At 43.0% G+C, this 20,376-nt stretch overlaps 1 protein-coding gene across 9 annotated transcripts in view; it reads right to left on the reverse strand.

Annotated features, from left to right (window-relative positions):
- FAT1 (FAT atypical cadherin 1) overlaps nucleotides 1-20,376 on the reverse strand; it is a 142,430-nt gene that overhangs the window by 19,164 nt on the left and 102,890 nt on the right. For all 9 annotated transcript variants that reach the window (XR_012435285.1, XR_012435283.1, XR_012435284.1 and 6 more), the window contains exons 10-16: nucleotides 11,635-15,702; nucleotides 10,929-11,125; nucleotides 7,407-7,560; nucleotides 6,361-6,594; nucleotides 4,595-4,984; nucleotides 3,188-3,402; nucleotides 2,788-2,925 (exon numbers count right to left, since the gene is read on the reverse strand). Coding sequence is in view for 6 of the 9 variants with exons in the window: in XM_005556489.4 (XP_005556546.3) it covers nucleotides 2,788-2,925; nucleotides 3,188-3,402; nucleotides 4,595-4,984; nucleotides 6,361-6,594; nucleotides 7,407-7,560; nucleotides 10,929-11,125; nucleotides 11,635-15,702 (5,396 nt within the window). In the remaining 3 variants the exon portion in view is untranslated. The remainder of the gene's footprint in view (nucleotides 1-2,787; nucleotides 2,926-3,187; nucleotides 3,403-4,594; nucleotides 4,985-6,360; nucleotides 6,595-7,406; nucleotides 7,561-10,928; nucleotides 11,126-11,634; nucleotides 15,703-20,376) is intronic.

A 20,376-nucleotide genomic window follows, 5' to 3' on the forward strand; every position in this document is an offset into this window, starting at 1 on the left:
GTCCCAGTGAGCTGCCATTATCTATTGCATCCTGCCTGTGGGCGATGCCCTAACCCCCACAAACGAGTGCACTGCAAGTAACACCCATTTCCTAACAGCAAGAACTACCGGTAACGATTAGATTCTCTGATGCCTCTCAAAAACGTACTTGTTTTGCAAAAGTGTTTTATCTTGCAGTTCTATCAATAGAAATTAAGACATAAAAGTCATACAAATGATTAGGACAGAAAGTTAACCTATCTCAAATGCTGCGGCTTTGGTCACATGGCAGCAGCCTTCCTTAGGGCCCAAGTCTGCTCTCCGTGGACGCAGACAGACGTGAGCTGCCTCCCGCACCGCAGCGCTGCCTCACTTCCAACGCCTCAGGGCACTCCAGACCACCCTCCCCTCGATTTCACACTCGGATTATACTCAGCTGTCTAAATCCCTCAGGATTAGCTCGCCATGACCTCCTACCAAAGAAATAAAGTCAAGTGAGATAGCTTCTTTTTCACGGCAGTTCCCTATAAAGCTCTGCCTTCTAGAATGAGTTGTGGCAGAAGCCGGAAAGCTGGCTAGATCCCAGAGCATGTTCTACAGAACGCTGGTCCTGCAAGACGCTCCAACAACAAAGAATTCTGCTGGCACACTAGCTTGGGAACCACCACAGGCTGGCTCCTTTGGCATCTCACAAGGGACAGAAGTGTATTAAAGGCTCTGGGTTCTTTAGTCAAAGATACTAAATTTATTCTGCCCCGCAGTGGGGGCAATCCTAGGCATGCTTCCCAAATCCTTAGAAAGTCCCTTCTCAACATTCACACATCAAAAGAGAAATTAAAGAATTGAGACTTTAATGAGATATGTCATCACTATCTCCCCCCAAATTCCTTTAATCTTAGATATACCCATTATTCTTCTGAAATTTCATTCTTTATCATCACCAGTGTCCTTCTCATTCCCAAATCGAAGGCTTTTTCTGGTTCTCCTTCACAGGCCTACCTCTCTGAGGTAGTTCCTGCTCAGCTTCCCTTCCTGGACATGACTCTGCACAGATAGGTGAATGGATGGATGAATGGATGGATGGATGGATAGATGGGTGTTGGGTGGATGGGTAACTGGATAGATAGGGGGGTGGATAAATGGGTGAGTGAATAACTGTATAGATGGGTGAATGAATGGGTAAGTGGATACATGGGTGGGTGGGTGAGTAGATGGGTAACTACATAGATGGATAACCAGATGGATGGGTGGGTGGGTGGATGGATGGATAACCAGATAGATGGGTGGTGGGTGGACGGACACATGACTGGATAGATGGGTAAGTGAAGAGACGTGTAGATGGCTGAGTGAATAGGTAACTAGATAGATGGGTGGGTGGTTAGGTCAGTGGGTGGATGGATGGATAACTACAGATGGGTGGATGGATAACTGGATGGATGAATGGATGGATGACTGGATAACTGGATGGATGAACGGATGGATGACCGGATAAATGGGTGGGTGGATGTTCAGCCTTGCTGCCTCTCCTCATTTGTTCATATTTATCTCAATCCCTCATGTCACTTCTATCAACATCTCCAAGGGCAAGTACCTATCTACATTTAGGGCTTTCCAGTCTCAAAATCTGACTAAAATCTCCAAATACTGGCTGAGTAATTCTGCCTGAATATGCTATTTCCCCATAAAAACCAGCATATCGAAAGCCACATTCATTAGCCTCTCCCACCCCTTACACGTTTATACCTCATAACTTTTCTTTAATGGTAATACCCGGTCAAAGACAGACCAAAAAATCAGGCTGCCTCTGACACCAATGCTTTCTACATGGGCCCATATCTAAGCTGTGTGGACTCTAATTTTTCCTTTGCAATCGTTTCTTCATTTGGTATTCGTAGACACCGAAATCCACAGATGCTCAAGTTCCTGATAGAAAATGGCAGTATTTGCACATAACCTATACACATCCTCCCACACTTTAAGTCATCTCTAGATTATAGTAGCTAATACGGTATCGATGCAATGTAAATGGTTGTTATACCGGGAGTGGGGGTTGTATTTTCTGTTGTTGTTGTATTGGTATTTTTTATTGTTTTTCTTTCTTTTTCTGGAGGCAGGGTCTCACTATGTTGCCCAGGCTGGTCTTAAACTCCTGGGCTCAATGAATTTTCCCACCTACGCCTCCCATGTAGCTGAGACTACTGGAGGAGGCCACCACACCCGGCATTTTGTCTTCTCTAATACTTTTCGATTCGTGGTGGGTTGACTTCACAAATGCTCATACCCTAGTGCCGGTGGCATCAGCTCCAAACCTCCGGTCCTGGTTTTCTATGTGGCCAATAACCTGCATGTAAAATACCTTCCTATTTTATCTCACTCTACTTTCTTTGTATGATTACTCCAATACAACTGCGTGAAGTCCCCTCAATAACTTTCTTGGCTTCTGTCTGCGTGCCTGTGTCCATGCAGCCCCTCACTGGAAATTCCCTTCTCTCAACCTCTATGATTTTCCAGATCTCTGGTATTATTTAAAACCCAGCTTCCAGCTTTCTGAAGTGTCTCAGAACTCTGGAACCAACAGTAATTTCTTCCTGAATACAAAGCTTTATTATCCAACCTTCATCCCAGCATGGAACACATTTCTCACGCTGAGATCTCCACAGTGTAACTGCTTTTCGAGTGTTTACGTCTTGCCGTCAGTTCTTGAGGCAGTGGGTCCTGCTCACACTACGCCCAGCAGACAGAAGCACGAGGCATTTCTAGGTATTGAGGTGGTAATTTGTAAACAATGTAACAAACTTTTCCACTTACTGTTTCTCGGTCGAGAAGTTTGGTCACTTTGACTTCTCCCCGGACAGGGTCAATGGTGAATGGGCCTCCCTGGTTGCCATCTATAATTGAGTAGTGGATGTGGCTGTTTGAGGGTCCGTCGGCATCGTCGGCCAGAACCTAGAACACACCACACTCCTGTTTAGGAGACAGCTAAGGAAGAGGCCGAAACCTATTAAACAAAATTCGTGATATTAATAGCTTAGCTGTTTTAACACAATTATCCACAACGAAGTCAGTAATTGGTTGGCCTAACAAAGGACACTTTCAAATCTTCAAAATATTTACAAAGATCACTACAAAAAACAGATTGATTTTACTAAAAGCTTTTGCAAAGGTCCAGAAGATACACAGTTTTCACTGTACTGGGGAAAATACACACCGTGATGACAGACTGCTCAAGAACGGCATCTTCACTGACCACTGCTGTGTAGGTGTCTTGGCTGAACACTGGCGCGTTGTCGTTGACATCCGTTACGTTAACGTTCACAGTGGCAACGTCACTCAGCGAAGGCGTGCCTCCATCAGTGGCCTCTATGGTTAGGTAATATTCATGAGAGCTTTCATAATCCAGATTCTCGATGATAAATACGGCCCCTGAATAGAAACCAAAATTACTTCCAGCATTTTGTAATGCCACCACATTTTCCTACTATGACTGAAACAGATAAACACTTTTGAGTACATTTAGTTTTCACTTCAAAAGTTTACTCACCATTTATGTATGTTTCCTATTTTCTTAATTCAACAATTAAAAACTATGAATCTGCCCATCCCTGGATCTTTCTCTTAATTTTCATGATATTCTTCATGATATTTAGATTGCTTTCCCAGTCAACACTACCTACATCCCTGTTTATTATAAACATGATTATTGTATCATCCCTTCCATACCATAGCTCACTCGACTTCACTCTAGTTTAATAAAATAAAAACATAAAAATTCTATTGTGTCTTTTCATTTCATTTTCTGTCTCATCTTTTTAAAATATTTTCCTTCTCATATTTTTAAAATAGAGATTTATATCCTTTTAACTTCTAGATAACCCTTTATTTACAACCTATCGTTTTCAAAAATCCCTTTTTTAACAATTCCTTTCACATCTTTCCTTTCACATCACTCTAGTCCTGAAGAGCCCTAAAAATAATTTTATTGTATTATAAATACAATTTGAATGGAGCAACTTTTTACAGTATTGTAAGACTTAGGAGTACGTTCGACCACAGGTTAGCAAGACAATGAAACATTCACGCAGCAGGAGTCAGCAGTTCTTACGCCTTTTGAGCTTGTTGGCAGTCTTTCCCTAAGTGTGATTCAAAGTACTCCAACTGTTATAGATAACTAGCATGATAATGAAGTCAACTTAATATATTATCAGAAGTCCACTACAGAAACTAAAATAAAAAAGACTGGAATTACTATTTCACTTGGGAAGTTACTTTCCGTGAGTTTGATTACATAAGGACCTTAACTGACCCCCCTTCTTATCTTTACTAAGTTGCTATACCTCACATCTCAACTAAACTAAGAGAACGTGATGCTCTGATTTTCTAAGTTAATTTGCTTGTATTTTCTAATGAACAAGCCCAAAATGTATTAGGTGGAACTATAATCTGAAGTCTTCCAAACAACATTCAATCCCACTGTAAACAACTAAAAGAAAACTTGATTTACCTTTTTAGAACATCTACTGACAACACAGGGTCACTTCATATAAGGCAACATGGTAATCAAATCTAGTCCTTTTAGGGGAATGAAGGGTTTCCTCTCAGATACATGGTTGGTTACCTGTTTTAGAATCTATGCTGAATTTCCCATGTTCGTTTCCACTTATTATTGAGTAGGTGATTTCGGCATTTGCTTCAATATCCCGACTTGCTGCATACACTTGAAGAACTTCAGTTCCGACAAGAATGTCCTCGGACACGGTGGCTCCATATTCACGGTACTCAAACACAGGGGGGTTGTCATTTATGTCAAGAACTGATACAACCACAGTACCAGTGGCGGTCAGCCTCCTTGGCAAGCCTTGATCCACAGCTTTCAAAGAGAGGGTGTATACTGCCTGGAGTTCTCTGTCCAGAGGTTTTTCTAACTGAATAATTCCAGATAATTCGTTAATGGAGAACTGCCCATCAGCAGAGTCAATCAGTGAGTATAAAATCTTCCGATTTAATCCTATCAAGACATAAAATGATGTCAAAAGATTTTACATAAAAACATTTAAACACATTTTTTGTTTTGTTTTCTTGAGACAGAGTCTCGCTCTGTTGCCCAGGCTGGAGTGCAGTGGCGTGATCTTAGCTCACTGCAGCCTCTGCCCACCAGGTTCAAGTGATTCTCCTGCCTCAGCCTCCCGAGTAGCTGGGGTTACAGGCGCGCTGTAATTTTTGTATTTTTAGTAGAGACGGGGTTTCAGCATCTTGGCCAGGCTGGTCTTGAAGTCCTGACCTTGTGTTCCACCTGCCTCAGCCTCCCAAAGTGTTGAGATTACAGGCATGAGCCACTGTACCCAGCCAACACATATTTTTAAAAAAGACAAACATGTAGATAATTTTTTTAGTGGGGTAAATGCTAATATACATTATTTGCAAATTTGTATGACTATGATCTTTAAAAAGTAAACTTTCTGGATTAGATTAACAACTTACTTTGTTAAAACAAATATAAATATAATTTCATGGGAATCTGCCTTTTTAGACTATTCTATATAGGAGCCAATACTACCGTACCTAACAAACCTTTAAAAATCAAATCTATTTATCATTTGGCTTCAGTGATAAAGATGTGAAAAGCAACAAAGCAAAATTTTTGCTATTCTTCTGAAATTTCTCAGGATCACAGGATGAGTATCCCTAAACTGAAAATCCAAAATGTGAAATGCTCCAAAATCTATTAACTTTTTGAATGCAGAACCGATGATTTTAAAAAAATGCTCATTAGAGCATTTTAGATTTCATATTTTTGGAGCCGGGATACTCCAATGATAAGTACATAATGCAAATACTCCAAAATCTGACAAAAATCAAAACATCCAAAAATACTTCTAGTTCCAACTGTATTATAAATAAGGAATACTCAACCTGTGGTATGACTGAAGAAGTTATTCTCTGCTACCAAATGCTATAAATATATCTTCTATAGTCCAATTTTCTCCAAAAAAATTCTGAAAGATTTGTAAACCTATAATAATAAAGCATTTGCTTCCATTATGGTCCAATGATGCTAAAAGCTCTCTCTGTCACTAATGGTTTATTTACAAAGTAACACATCACTAATTAATTCAATGGGGTATGAAGATCAGTTAATATAGTCATTAATCAGAATTGTAGATATCTCACAGCAGTAGGTTCACTGGGCACAACTTTGGAACTTTAAATATTCATTAAAAATTAATTAATGATTCTAAAGATTTCCTTCCACAACAAGCAAGGGCTACGGAGCATGCGTGAGGAGGAGTGAGAGGCACAGGCTGAATCTGGGGTGTGTTTTGAAACAGAGGCTCCTAGGGTCTCAGTGAGCAGTGCAGGGCAAGAGCACCCCCCAGGAGATACCTGAGTCGGCGTCTGTGGCCTGCACTCTCGTCAGCAGCGTTCCGGGCTCTGTGTTTTCAAACACGGTGATGGCATAAGGACCGGCAGAGAACTCAGGGGCGTTATCGTTCACGTCTTCCAGCGCGAGCACAATACTGGCTTGGCAGAATCTCCCTCCTCTATCTGTGGCCCTGACGAGAAGATGATAAACAGCTTGCTCCTCACGATCAAGGGGGGCTGACGTTTTCAGTTCACCTACAAACAAAAACAAATGACTCACTTGTAATTTAAGATGTGACCTGCAGCTGTACATCTTATTTCTTCCCCTTTTCTCTTTCAATTACTTAGTCTGAGTATTCAGTCTTCCTCTTGAGACCAATATTATCAATGACAGATTCAACAGCTGCAAGAGGCAGTGAGAGCCAGGTCTCCAACCCTGCCAGGTGCTGGCTCTTCAAGCCCTGCAGGTCTGAGGGCCTCTCACCTTGCGTTTAAGACTGCACAGGTAAAACAGCTACCTAATTTACCAAATTTAAAAAATGTTTAAATTTAGATTCACATGTTCACAATTAGTTCCTTAGGAGGAAAATAAAAAGGTTTAACAGGAAACTTAGTTGATCCCAATTTTACTAAAATACAAAAGGAAAACAACTCTATTTTAAAATAAAATACCATGAATCATTTTGTTTGTGAAAATTCTAAATTATGCTAAATTATAAATTCATGGTCACAAATTCAAGAAAATATGCTATTTAAATAAAATGGATAAAGCAGAAAGCTTGAGTTTAACTTCTGAGGGTTTTTTTTTTTAAACAAGTGGCATAAATGCCTTCTAAGTTTTAAATCCTTGGTTCAATTAGGTGATATTCTTGCTGTTTTTAAAAAATATCACCTTGAATTTTACACACTAAATTGCTGGTAAGATTTCTAAGAGATGTCAACTTCGGAGCATCAGAATACATTTGAAAAGGGCAAAATGTAATTTCAAATTTTGTGTGTGATCTAAAAATCACCCACATATATGATACTGTTGGAATATACAATTTTGTCCCAAACTCCATCATTACCTGTGTCTGGATTTAGTTGGAATTTTTCTGCACCTGAACCCGATAATGTGTAAGTAATTTCAGCGTTAGAGCGGATGTCTGCGTCTGCGGCAGAGATCTGCATGATCAACTTTCCAGGAAGGACGTCTTCAGGAATAGTGTCTGAATATAAAGTCTGCAAAGAGTTTAACAAAAATTGTCACATAAAAACATTAACAGGCAGCACAAATGTCAAGGGAATAACGGAAAAGAAATCACTCATCTTTGACCACAGAAAACATGGGAAATGACTAAAGATAAAATCCCAAGAGCTTTGAAAACGATTTTTCTCATAAAACATAAAACACATGTGAAACAAGGAGAAGCCGTGGAGCAGCCACCAACTCTACATCCCTGAAAGAGCCTGGTCTGATGTTTAACCTACAAAATGCTACTATATGTCATTAAGCTGATTTCATATTCAAATCCCTATGAGAAAACGTAAGCAGTAATCGAAAATTTAAGTACCACTCCATGTTTAACTAAAAATTGCAGAGAATACCGGTTATATCATATCTGCTTATTTCCAAATACAGGAATTTTATTTTTTGCAAGTGTTCCTAACATAAATAATTGCAGTTGAGAGAGAAGCAAGTTTCATGTTATGGGAGAAAACGAAGATTCCTGAAGGCCACAGAAGGGAGCGTGAAGGCTCAGCCCCTTCCACTGCCCTGCGTGATCCTGGTGCCCAGTCTTCAGCCCCTTCCACTGCCCTGCGTGACCCTGGTGCCCAGTCTTCAGCCCCTTCCACTGCCCTGTGTGACCCTGGTGCCCAGTCTTCAGCCCCTTCCACTGCCCTGCGGGACCCTGGTGCCCAGTCTTCAGCCCCTTCCACTGCCCTGCGGGACCCTGGTGCCCAGTCTTCAGCCCCTTCCACTGCCCTGCGGGACCCTGGTGCCCTCTCTTCAGCCCCTTCCACTGCCCTGTGTGACCCTGGTGCCCAGTCTTCAGCCCCTTCCACTGCCCTGCGGGACCCTGGTGCCCAGTCTTCAGCCCCTTCTACTGCCCTGTGTGACCCTGGTGCCCAGTCTTCAGCCCCTTCCACTGCCCTGCGTGACCCTGGTGCCCTCTCTTCAGCCCCTTCCACTGCCCTGCGTGACCCTGGTGCCCTCTCTTCAGCCCCTTCCACTGCCCTGTGTGATCCTGGCGCCCTCATGCTCAAACACGGTGAACAGCTGTTTCTAGCTCCAATTATTTAGAAATCCATGCCATAAATTAAAACCTAAAAAAAGATTAAGATTTGGTTGATTTTCTTAATCTGAACTCAACTATCAGTGAAGTACTCATGGAAAAGGACTCAGGAAAAAGGGTATTTCATAATAGGATGAATTTAAAGGATCTAGTGTCCCCGTCTTATTCCTGAAGATGATACAGTATTGTATCGAAATAATAATATCAAAGGGCTAAAAAACAACCAAAGACACTTAGTTGCTGTAAGAAAGAGAGAATGTCGCACCCCTCCCGAAAATACAAAGTACAAATAAGAACTGGAATTAACTCCTCGGCCCTTAGAAGTTCCCCTTCCTTTCACGACCGAATTTAAGGGTTCTTCCATCTTAAGTCTTTCCCTGAGAACAGCCCTATCACTTTCCACAGCCACAAGCATCTCAGACTCACAGAATCTGTGGTGGGTTCCAACTCCTCCATCCTCTTCACAATCACATTCCTCTCTACCCAGCCTTCTCCTGGCCCCGTGCACTCCTCCTCCCTGTCACTCTCGGCCTTCGTCCCTGGGCAGGTCTATTTCTTCATCACTGCACTCTCTCATCAGGCATCCATCCACAACATGCTACCCAGACTGCCACCTGCACACCATCATGGGACCCAAATGGTCTGTTTCGTACCCCAAACATCCCAGCTCCACTCGTCACCCTGCCTCCCCAGAGTCCCCTTCTCCCCTACCCAGGGTGGCACTGCACTGGTGTCCTCTTTCTCCTTCCAGCTCAGCCCCCTTCTCCCTTTGGAAATCTCTCTCTCTTCTTTTTTCCCCTTTTTGTTAGTATCCTCTCAAATGAATTCAATTTTCAGCTATCCAGAGACAACGCTAAGTTCCCACACCTTTCCCTGATACCCATCCAACATCTCGCCTTCTCTCAGTGTCTAAAAAAAACACGGTCAACTGGATGTCCCATTACTTTAGCAAACTGGAATTGGAACTCAACACGGAACTCCTCCAAAGCCAGTCCCCAGCTCAGACTCCTCTTTGCCATGGCCTTGGTCGCTCCCTCTACTCCTGTAGAAAGTCGGGCTCAATGGCATGCCCGCCGGCTGGCACACCAGATGGTCTTCCTTGGTAGTGGCTTTGGTCCTTTCACTCCTTGCCCACCTCTGCTTTCCAGGGCCCCCTTGCATCCACTCCTCCCTGTCTAAATAATGGGCACGATGCTTCCAAACTAAGCTTCTTTTTTTTCTTTTTTTGAGACGGAGTCTCGCTCTGTCTCCCAGGCTGGAGTGAGCGGGGCGATCTTGGCTCACTGCAAGCTCCGCCTCCCAGGTTCGCACCATTCTCCTGCCTCAGCCTCCCCAGTAGCTGGGACTACAGGCGCCGCCACCTCGCCCGGCTAATTTTTTGTATTTTTAGTAGAGACGGGGTTTCGCAGTGTTAGCCAGGATGGTCTCGATCTCCTGACCTTGTGATCTGCCCGCCTTGGCCTCCCAAAGTGCTGGGATTACAGGCGTGAGCCACTGTACCCGGCCCAAATTAAGCTTCTTAAGGAATTTGTCTCATAGCATCTCTACCTTACTGATACAATACGCTCCAAAGTCCCTATTTTCCCCAGGATAGAGTTCAAATCTCCTGGAGCGACCGCCACCAGCCACTGTAATCCAGTTCACCCTTTTCCAAGACTCTCAGTGCAGATTCCCCACTTCCGGAAAACTCAGTGGCGATTCCCACAATCCCTCCTCACACTCCACGGCTCCTCCCCACCCACCCCTGACGACTCAGTTACCGCCCCCGAGGCTGAGCCAGCCCTTCTCGCCCTCTGGCCCCAGGGACCACCCCTGCTCGAGCCACATGGCCCTCACCTAATCTTGGAGGGAGCATCTCTTCCTATGTCTGCTTTTAGTTCTCACTGAATGGTGAGTCCCGCAGATGCAGGAAGCACGCTGTCCACCTCTGAGATTCTCTAGCATGCAGAAGAGCAGATGTCCCCAAAACAGTGTCCCACGGCACATCGGCACTTTGTTTCCGGTCAGATCCTTCCCCCAAAATAGCTGTATCCCCATATTAAGAGAATCCCCTCATGAAAAGTTTACAGAGCATTTTCAGTGTTAGACACAACTGTAGTCCTGTCCATAATTTAGTTATTTAGAATGAGGTTTCTGATTTATTTAGCATTCCTGGAAATAGTTCTGAAGCTTTTCCAAGTCTTACCCCATTTAACACCTCTGCTTAATCAGTAAGCAATCATAAAACACATGTCAATTACACCGCAGTGCCAAATGATGGTCATTAAGAAATTTAAATTCATAACACACAAATGCAAGGGAAGAGTTGCTTACCTTTTCACAAACTGGACTGTTGTCATTTGCATCAAGAACTTTCACTTCAACTATAGCTTTTGACGAGAAGGTGCCATCAGTTGCTGTGATAGTAAGAAGGTAATTGTCCCTTTTTTCCCTGTCTAGAGGTTTCTTCACATATACCTTCCATTCATTCTGTATATTTTCAACAGCAAACTGTCCCAAAGGATCCCCTCCTATTAAATCAATGGAGGAAGATGACAGTCAAATTTGTTGAAAGGATGAAAGTAACAGAAAAAATAAACTGCACCGTTTATTTATGTTAACAATATATAAATGTTACCGTTTAAAAGAATTGAGCATTAAAAAAATCAATTTGGCATCTATTAGTTTTCCAATTTACAAAAAAAAGGGCAGCATTAAAATGTATAAACATAGCATTAAGACTACTAAATAATAATTTAGCTTGCATTAAAACTATAGATTTTTTAATGATAATATATTTATAATACAGTAAATATAAGGTTCAAAAGAATGAGTCACAAAAATCAAAAACAGTCTAATGAAACAACTGGTAGCTTTGCTCAGGTAACAAGCTTGAAATGAGGCTCAACAGACGTGATTTCTACTTATTATTTTAGATATTTAACTAAAATCATCCCTTAAGCCCTCAATTTCCATATAATACATTATCTTACAATTTATGCTTCTAAAAATCATTTTAAACTGCCTGAAACTTTTTTACCTGTTATGAAATATGTAACTTGTCTGTTGATCTCTTCAGAATCGGCATCTGTGGTACTTAAGATGGCAATCACACCGCCGGGGGGGTCATCCTCACTCACAGTCCCTTTATAGATCTCGGCAGTGAATCGTGGTGGACTATCGTTGACATCGGTGACGGTAACATCCACAATGGCTGTGGAGGACAGCTGGATCTTTTCACCATGATCTGAAGCAACCACTTTAATCTGGTAATTGTCTCTCTCTTCATGGTCAAGTTCCTTTAAGGTTGTAATCCAGCCTGTTTCCATGTTAATGGCAAAGGATTCAATGACTTCCACACTTTGTGACTGATCCAGGCTATACATAACTTGGCTGTTGGTTCCTGAGTCAGCATCAGATGCCCTGATCTGAATTACTCTACTTCCCCCTGGCAGGTTTTCAACAATGAATGCCTCATATGGACTAGATTCAAAGACGGGGCTGTTGTCATTTGCATCTTTCACTTGGATACTAACATCTACAGAAGCCACCATCTCACGGTCATCTTGAGTGCACCTGGCCAGTATGGAAAACTGATACCACTTAGTTATCTCATGATCAAGACTCTTCTCCAGCTTCAGCCTCCCGCTCTGTCTGTCAATCACAAAGGACTCATCCCTATTGCTTTCTGGGGTATTCCCTTTGACCAGGCTGTAAAGAACAGTCCCACTATGTTCTGCTCGGATGACATCTATTTCTGTTCCAATAGGCACGTCCTCAGACACTGTATAGGTATAGAAAGGTTCTGAAAATTTTGGAAGCTGCGTTTCTGGTGGAAGGATTTTGACATAGACGGGAACAACAGATTCCTTTGATGGAGACCCATTATCCACAGCTCTAACAAAGAAAGTGAAGAACTCATTTTCCAAGCCAATGAGGCTCTCCTTTGTAGTGATTACGCCGGACAGTTTGTTAATTTCCAAATTCTCTTTTACACTGTCAGAGTCTGCTTCAATGGCATAGGTGACATCGGCATTGGAGCCCTCATCGGCGTCACTTGCGAGAACTTTAATGACTGAAGTCCCTTTAGCAGCACTGGATCCGATATTCACTTCGTATTTGGTCGCCCGAAATTGTGGTGCATTGTCATTGTCATCTGTGAGGATGACATTCACAGTGCAGAAGGCAACTTTGCCTCCAGCGTCCTTAGCCATTAAACGGACTGAGATCACTTTCTCCGCTGGGGTTTCTCGATCAAGTTTTTCCAAAGTAAGTATCTGTCCTCTCTCATTTATGTAAAATCTGTCTTTGGCAAAGTCATTTACAATATGGTAAGTGACGTCACCATAAATACCAGAATCCCCATCCGTCGTTTTCACCTCCATCACCAGGGTATGTAGGGGAGCGTTTTCAGCTAGTTCCACTTCATATTCGTTCTGAAGAAAAGCAGGGCTGTGCAAATTGCCTCCGATGACAGTCACATGAACCTGGGTGGAACTTCTAAAAACGCCATCGGAAACTGACAGGTTAAGACTGTAAAACGGCTTCAAGGTGTGCCGGCGTAGGTTTGAGAGGGTGATAATTCCTGTTGCACTGTCAATGATAAAATGTTTATGATCATTGCCGGACAGAATGGAATACTGCAACTTGTCGATGTCCGAACTGTCTGCATCATAGGCTTTTACACAGGTCACAAAATGCCCATGAGGGGCATGCTCGCTAATTCTGGCTTCGTAAATCTGTTGTTCAAAGAGTGGTGGGTTATCATTGAGGTCGGTAACGTCCACCGTGACAATCACGTCACTGCTCAGCGGCGGCATACCACCGTCGACAGCCCTCACAAAAATCGTGTGCCGCTGGGACTGCTCGTAATCCAGAGTTCTGAGCAGTGAAATGAGGCCGGTGCTGCTGTCCACATGAAAATGATCATGACTCTTGCTGAGATTCCCAGACAGCTGGTATGAGATTCCTCTATTGGGTTCTGAATCAGCATCTGTGGCTCTGACTTGAACAACGGATGTTCCGATCACAGATGCCTCAGACAGGGTTGCTGCGTAAGACTGCTGAGCAAACACAGGAGCATTATCATTGATGTCCTCCACTATGATGTCCACAAATACTTCAGCATGAGCGCCCGTCAAGGAGTCAGTTGCGCGTATGCTCAGTTTATACGCCGGGTGGGCCTCAAAGTCCAGAGGAGCTATGACGTTGATAACTCCGGTATTGAAGTTAATAGTGAACTGGCTGAAAGGGTCTCCGTCTGTGATGCTGTAGAACACTTTCAAGCCTTCCGGGCTGTTGGCCTGTACGTGGACCACGGGGCTGTGCACCTGGACATTCTCTGCAATCTCTGCACTGTAGAAAGGTTTTTCAAACACGGGCATGGCTTTATTCATGACGGTGATGGGAACCATAACTTCCGCTGAAAAGGCCGGGTTCCCTCCATCTTTGGCGACCACTGTAACAAGATATTCTTTATTTAAGGTGTCAAGTTCGAATTGCTTTTTCAGTGAAATTTCACCCAAGGGTCCAATTTGAAAGTATTCATGATGTTCCTTAAGGTAGTAATGCACTTCCCCGTTTCTGCCACTGTCTCTGTCTACAGCGGTGACATGGCGAATGACACGGCCCACCTCGGTGTCCACCTTAACAACGGCGTAGTAGGGGAGGTTGACAAACACTGGTGCGTTATCATTTTGGTCTTCTACGATGACCTTCACGACAACGTGGGCCACCGCGGAAGGCTTATGTTCTTCCGTCACTTCCACAACCACATCAAACGCCTCCTGCTGTTCACGATCGAAGGGTATACCGGTGGTGGACAGTACTCCTGAAGTGCGGCTTATTTTAAATCTGCGATCTGGGTTGAGGATGTGATAAAACAAAGGCTCATTGATTGGATTCCCAATAGCAGTAATGACAGCTAACGTTTTGGCCTCCGTGGAATTCTCTTTCACTACTGCAGAGTAGACACCCTGGGTAAACTTCAGGTGACTTTCTTTGCTTTCTTTCACATTAATTTTGACAGAGGTAAGGCCAGCAAACCTGCCATCGGAAGCTCTAACGGTTAGCTCGTAGCGGCTTCTTAACTGAGTTGTGTTTTGGACAGTTAGAGCACCAGTCTTGTAGTCCATGGAAAACTTCTCCCCGATGTTGCCTTCGGTGATGGAGTAAATCAACTGTGAGAATGCGCTTGAATCGGCATCTGTAGCATTTACTGTGATGACTTTTACTCCTTTGTATGTTGGCAACAAAAGAGATGCTTCATATAATGGCTTGGCGAACACGGGAGGGCAGTCATTAATGTCAATTACATGTATTGTTACATTAGCTGCATACTCAGCAAATAAACGTGGGGTTCCCATGTCATGCACTTGTACGGTGAAGTGAAAAGTGCTTGTTTCTTCATAGTCCAGACTGAGGACTGTATGAATAGCACCAGTGCTAGAATCAATAGCAAAATATTTGTGTACAGATGGTTCAACAATGTGGTAAACAAGCAAAGCATTGGAGTCTTTATCAGCATCAGCTGCTCGAATCACCAGAGGGACATTCCTGTCTGTGAGGACCACGCTGTTAATTGAGGCTGACTCACTAATGAGTCCTGCATATTCTGCCTGCATAAAAACTGGCGAGTTGTCATTCTCATCCTGCAGCTGAACTGAAACTGTTGTATTAGTGGACAAACCAGCCATGTTCGTTCCTTGTATTATCAATGTGTACACGGGCAAAGTCTCAAAGTCCAGGGCTTTCTGAGTGATGATACTTCCAGAATGTGGATTAATATCAAAAGCATCACCTGTATTTCCATCTTTTATTTCATACACCACTGATGACTGACTATGGGCTGTAACCATCCCAACAAAACTCCCAATGCTGACAGTTTCACTGATTTCAACAGAATAGTCTTTGGATGTAAACTTCGGAGGGGCGTTGTCAGCAACTGTGACGAAGATATGCACAGAAGTTACTTCACTCATGGGTGGACTGCCCTTATCTGTAGCTTTTACTATTAAATCATACTCCACTTGGTTACTTCGATCTAATTCTTTGGCAGTTTTAATAGAGCCCAAGACAGGATCAATCATAAAAGAATTTCCAATATTTCCTGGAAGAAGAGGAAAAAAATACATGTTAGACAAAAATACAAGGAGCAATAGAAGTAGTAGTTAGAGAAACAGAAACAAAGGTATCCTCAACAATTATATTCTGAAATTAAGCAGGAACTCAGGGATGTCAACATTTGAATGGAATATTCAACTTGTTTTATTTTTATACACCTAATATTTTACAGAATTTTGATCATGAATGATGAAAAACAAAAAACAGAAGAAACAGCCCTCTGCGCTTAAAGCCAAATCTCCCTCTCTGGGCTGCACTGGGAATGTGTGGTGGGAAGACAAGGTTATCCTTCCACAGAGCAGTTGAGTAAGTCCTTTTCCAGGAGTCCCTCAAAACACTCCTGGACCACATTTGTATTTTCAACGGTCATGACTTAAGAATTCTTAAGATGTGTATTCATTACAAAAGATTTCGATTCAATAAGAAATTGACATCAAGCTTCGAGAGACAATTGTCCATGGAGAGATGTGTGTAACCTGTCCCACTTTGCAAGTTTTGAAGATTGCAACAACATTCCCTTCTTATCTTTTTCAGGTCAACTGATCCTCTAGGTCAGTGATTTTCCACTGGGGGCGATTCTGCGCCCAAGGAGACATCTGGCAATGCCTGCAGACATTTTTGGCTGTCACTACTGATCACAAGAGGGTGCTCCTGGCGTCTCGTGGGTGGAGACCAGGGATGTTGTTAAGCACCCTACAACGCACAGGGCAGCCCTGCACAACAAAAAATATCTGGTTCCAAACGTCAGCAGTGCTGCAACTGAGAGGCTGCTTGAAGATATCGAGTGTCTCACCTCCTTTTCTTTGGACCTTTTCAGGCTATACTATATGTATCTTTAGCTGCAACCACAGCTCCAGAATATTCTATAATTTCGTATCATCGACTGAATCTTCAAAGAGATGAGCAGTTCTCTACAGCCCTTTTGGATAAATCAGGGCAGCGTTGCAGGCTCTCAGGTTTAATCTATCCACAAGCCCTCCATCCTTTTTCTGTCTCATAAACAAGCATCCAGAATTCACCATCCTCGTCATAGCACAGAATCTGTTTTCCCCAAATGAACTATTACATTTACCCAAAACAAAGCTCACTTGCCACTTAACTGCTTTCTCAAATTCTTGCTCTAGGTTTGCCATGCGTGTGGCATTTCACGGACCAGAACTACTTAGTGTGAGCTGCAAACCGGGGGATTAACCAAGCACTTCTTTCTCCACATCATGAACAGTAAACACTTCCTCTACAGTCTTCATTTCCTTTCTTTAAGACATTTTCCAAAAATCCATGGCCATTTTTTGGAGAGCAGATCCAGCCTGGCTTTCATTAAGTCTTACTGGCTCTGCATCCAGGCCCCAAGGCAGTGCCTCAGTCTGCAACAGGGCAGAGGCCCAGGCTTTCCTTAGGTCCTGATGCTCTGAGCTGAACCCCGGCCGAGGACTGGGTCCTGCTGCCTCTGCCAGGCTGTTGAGACACTAATTTCCGGCCCGTCTGTATGTATGAGTCAGTGATCCCAGGTCCTTCCTGATTGCATTTTCGGCTGTCGTCAGAACTCCAAGATCCTTTTCTCATCCCGCCTGTAATCATCCTCACTGTCTAAAATTGTTACTGACTGCCTGGCCTAACACAGGCGACTGGGGCAACCATAGTGATTCTTCATCCCCACCCCTCAGACTTCCCTATGTCTGTACTCACCCGCTGACCTAGCATATTTTATATTCATTCTTCTACATCCATTTCTCTCTTACTTTGTACAGGATAATCTTATCTTGCCAATGAAGCTTCAAATACGCAAGGCCTCGAGTGGAGGGATGAACAGACTCTCTGCTGCGGAGGAGGCTGGTGACGCTAGAGCACACTGCTTTCTGCAAAACTTGCTCCCGGCCCTGCAGCCAAGCGGGCATTCTCTTCGTCCTCAATCAGGAGCGCACACTCATCTCAGAGCCCCAGTGTCTGAGGCATCCTCTCCCGCTATTCTGTTTCCATCTCATCGCCCTGTGTTTTCTTTACAGCATGGATCACAACCTTGCTCTTTATTGGCCATGCAAGGTTCAGAAACATCCTTTATTATCTGGGGCATCGTGACTCTGATGAACACAGCTTGGAGCATGTCACTGGTAACAAGGTGAAACAGGAACCCAGCTCGTCATGCGATAGATGGATCCCACATACATACAGATTAAGGCAGAAGTCATCAGATTTGCAGACGGGAAAGCAGCATCACGTTTACATGAAGAAACAATGAGGGCTGCTGAGGGGCAGAGAGTGCCCCTGCCTGGCCTAACGATAGGTACGTGCAGAGACGCCGAGGTGCACGGGTGGTGGTCAACGACTTCCTACGGTGGCAGAAAAGGTCTGTACGAGGCTGGGGGCTTATTCACTGACTTTAGCTACAATATGAGTGATTTTTAAACAACTTCAAATTGTTCCCTGTATGGGAACAGGGGCAATTAACTAGACAAATAGGTTAATTTTTGCTCTTAAGCTATTAAGTGTATTACACAGAACTGTGAAGGGGAGTCTGTTTCTTCCTCTGTGGACACACTCTGGATGTTCAGCTGGGGCCCACTGACCGGCAGAGTGGCACCCTCTATTGACTCTAGAGGCAATTATATTGAACTTAAGTTTGGCGAAGAAAACCAATTCTAATCAACAAGTATATTTACTTATGGAGTATCTTCTATTTCCAGGTATTAAAATGGTTTAGAAGTAGTGCTCTAATAATCTACTTTTTAAAAAAGACATAAGAAGAAAACACCATACAGACCGGAGTATGGCACTGCCATGTCTCTAGCATATAACTCAATGCGGAGTATGGCACTGCCATGTCTCTAGCATATAACTCAATGGTTACTGAAAATATCTCCTAATTAATTCCTTTTTCCCTGAAGACTCCTAATCAGACCAAACCTTTTACTTAATTAATTGCTGCTAGTTAAACATGCAGTGTTATGTACTGAATTTATAACTAGTCTTTTTGAACTTTAAATGTAATCTGACACAAATGAGAAGCAGGTAAAATACCTTTTACTCAATTAATTGCTGCCAGTTAAACATGCAGTGTTATGTACTGAATTTATAACTAGTCTTTTTGAACTTTAAATGTAATCTGACACAAATGAGAAGCAGGTAAATATGAATAAACTTAAATGAAAGGCATTTGTATGAACATTTTATAGTTTGTACTATTCCAACAGATGTCCACCTCCTCCATCCCCAGCATACGCCCACACACCCTCCACAAAACTCTACTGCATGTTAATGGCAGTGGTCTCCTACAAAGTAACTGCCGAGCATAATTTTTATATTACCAAAACTATAAAAATAGCTTCTTAAAAGCCCTAATTCTATGCCAGAATAGGCCACTGGTATTATCTATTCATTGAGGAGGGAGTTCCATTCTCAGAATACCAGATTCCTAACCCTATCAGTCATTAGAAGCATTCAAAGAATGCACATGCTTTTACTCAGACACCAACAATCACATTTTAACCACCCAGTTGTTGAAAATTCGGTGAAAGCTAAGGGGAAGTTTAACGTTTTCTCCTACACAAACCCAGTCAGTTTGTCTGTGGCAGAATTACTTTACTGCAGTACTCAGGCATGCACAAATGGAATGCACTGTTTTTCTAACTGCAAATTTCTGGACCAGTGGAAAAAACTCCATCTTTATTCAAGGCACTAACTACACTACATTTTAACGCTGCAATCACAGGCAGTGCATGAGATCTTATTTGTGATTAATGAACTCAATTTGGTTGTTTTAAGGGAAACAAATGAAATTTCAAATATGTTAAATAAACATAGTTTAACCACTTAGAACACATCAGTAAGTTTCTTAAAATGACTCTCCATTTCCCTCAATTTTGATGACCTGAACTATAGTTAATCTGTACCTGTAACAAGTCTAACGCCTAGGAGAGACCATTTCTAAGTATGCAGAGCTACAGACTTAAAAAAAAAAAAAAAAAAACACAAGTTAAATGGAAGATTTTAATTCTCTAAACTCATTACAAAGAAGACTGAAAGGGACTATATTTCTTGTACTAACAATGGTGCTGAAGAAGATGGAAAACTGTCAACTGTCTTCTCAACATTTCATCACTTTCAGAGGATCTGGCTGAGCAGGAAGTCCTAAAGCAATGTGAGCTCTGACTGCACAGAACCGTTTCCACTGGGGTGGAACTTTCACAAGACATGCATTGTGGACCCAATGGCAACCCCTCACCTACCATGCCCAGGGATAAATGCTCCTAACACAGCACCTGGCACATAAGTGAGCTTCATCAGCCCACGGAAAGAATGAATGAATGAATGAATGAATGAATGAATGAGAGAATGGTCGCAGAAAACAGACCAAAAACATCCTGCTATGCCGGGATTGCTTCCTGGTGATCCCCCTGCATAAACCGACTCTGGATCTCTTGGCCTCTGTGGAACCGTCCAGGCCCACAGCTCCAGCTGTTTTTTTTTCTGCCCTTACTGCCTCAAGCCCCACCCCAGCAGGCCCCAGCTCTGGGGTCTAGTCCTCAACCCAGTTCCATGAGGGAAATCCACCTGTTAAAGGCAAGAGGCAAAAATCCAGGTAACTGTGGAAGGGGTGGGAGGGGCAGGCACCTCTTCCTGAGGTTTGAGCCAATTACAACGAGATGAGTCAACACTGATATGG

The sequence above is a fragment of the Macaca fascicularis genome, chromosome 5 (assembly GCF_037993035.2).
Source record: "Macaca fascicularis isolate 582-1 chromosome 5, T2T-MFA8v1.1".
In the NCBI taxonomy this organism is placed as follows: Eukaryota; Metazoa; Chordata; class Mammalia; order Primates; family Cercopithecidae; genus Macaca; species Macaca fascicularis.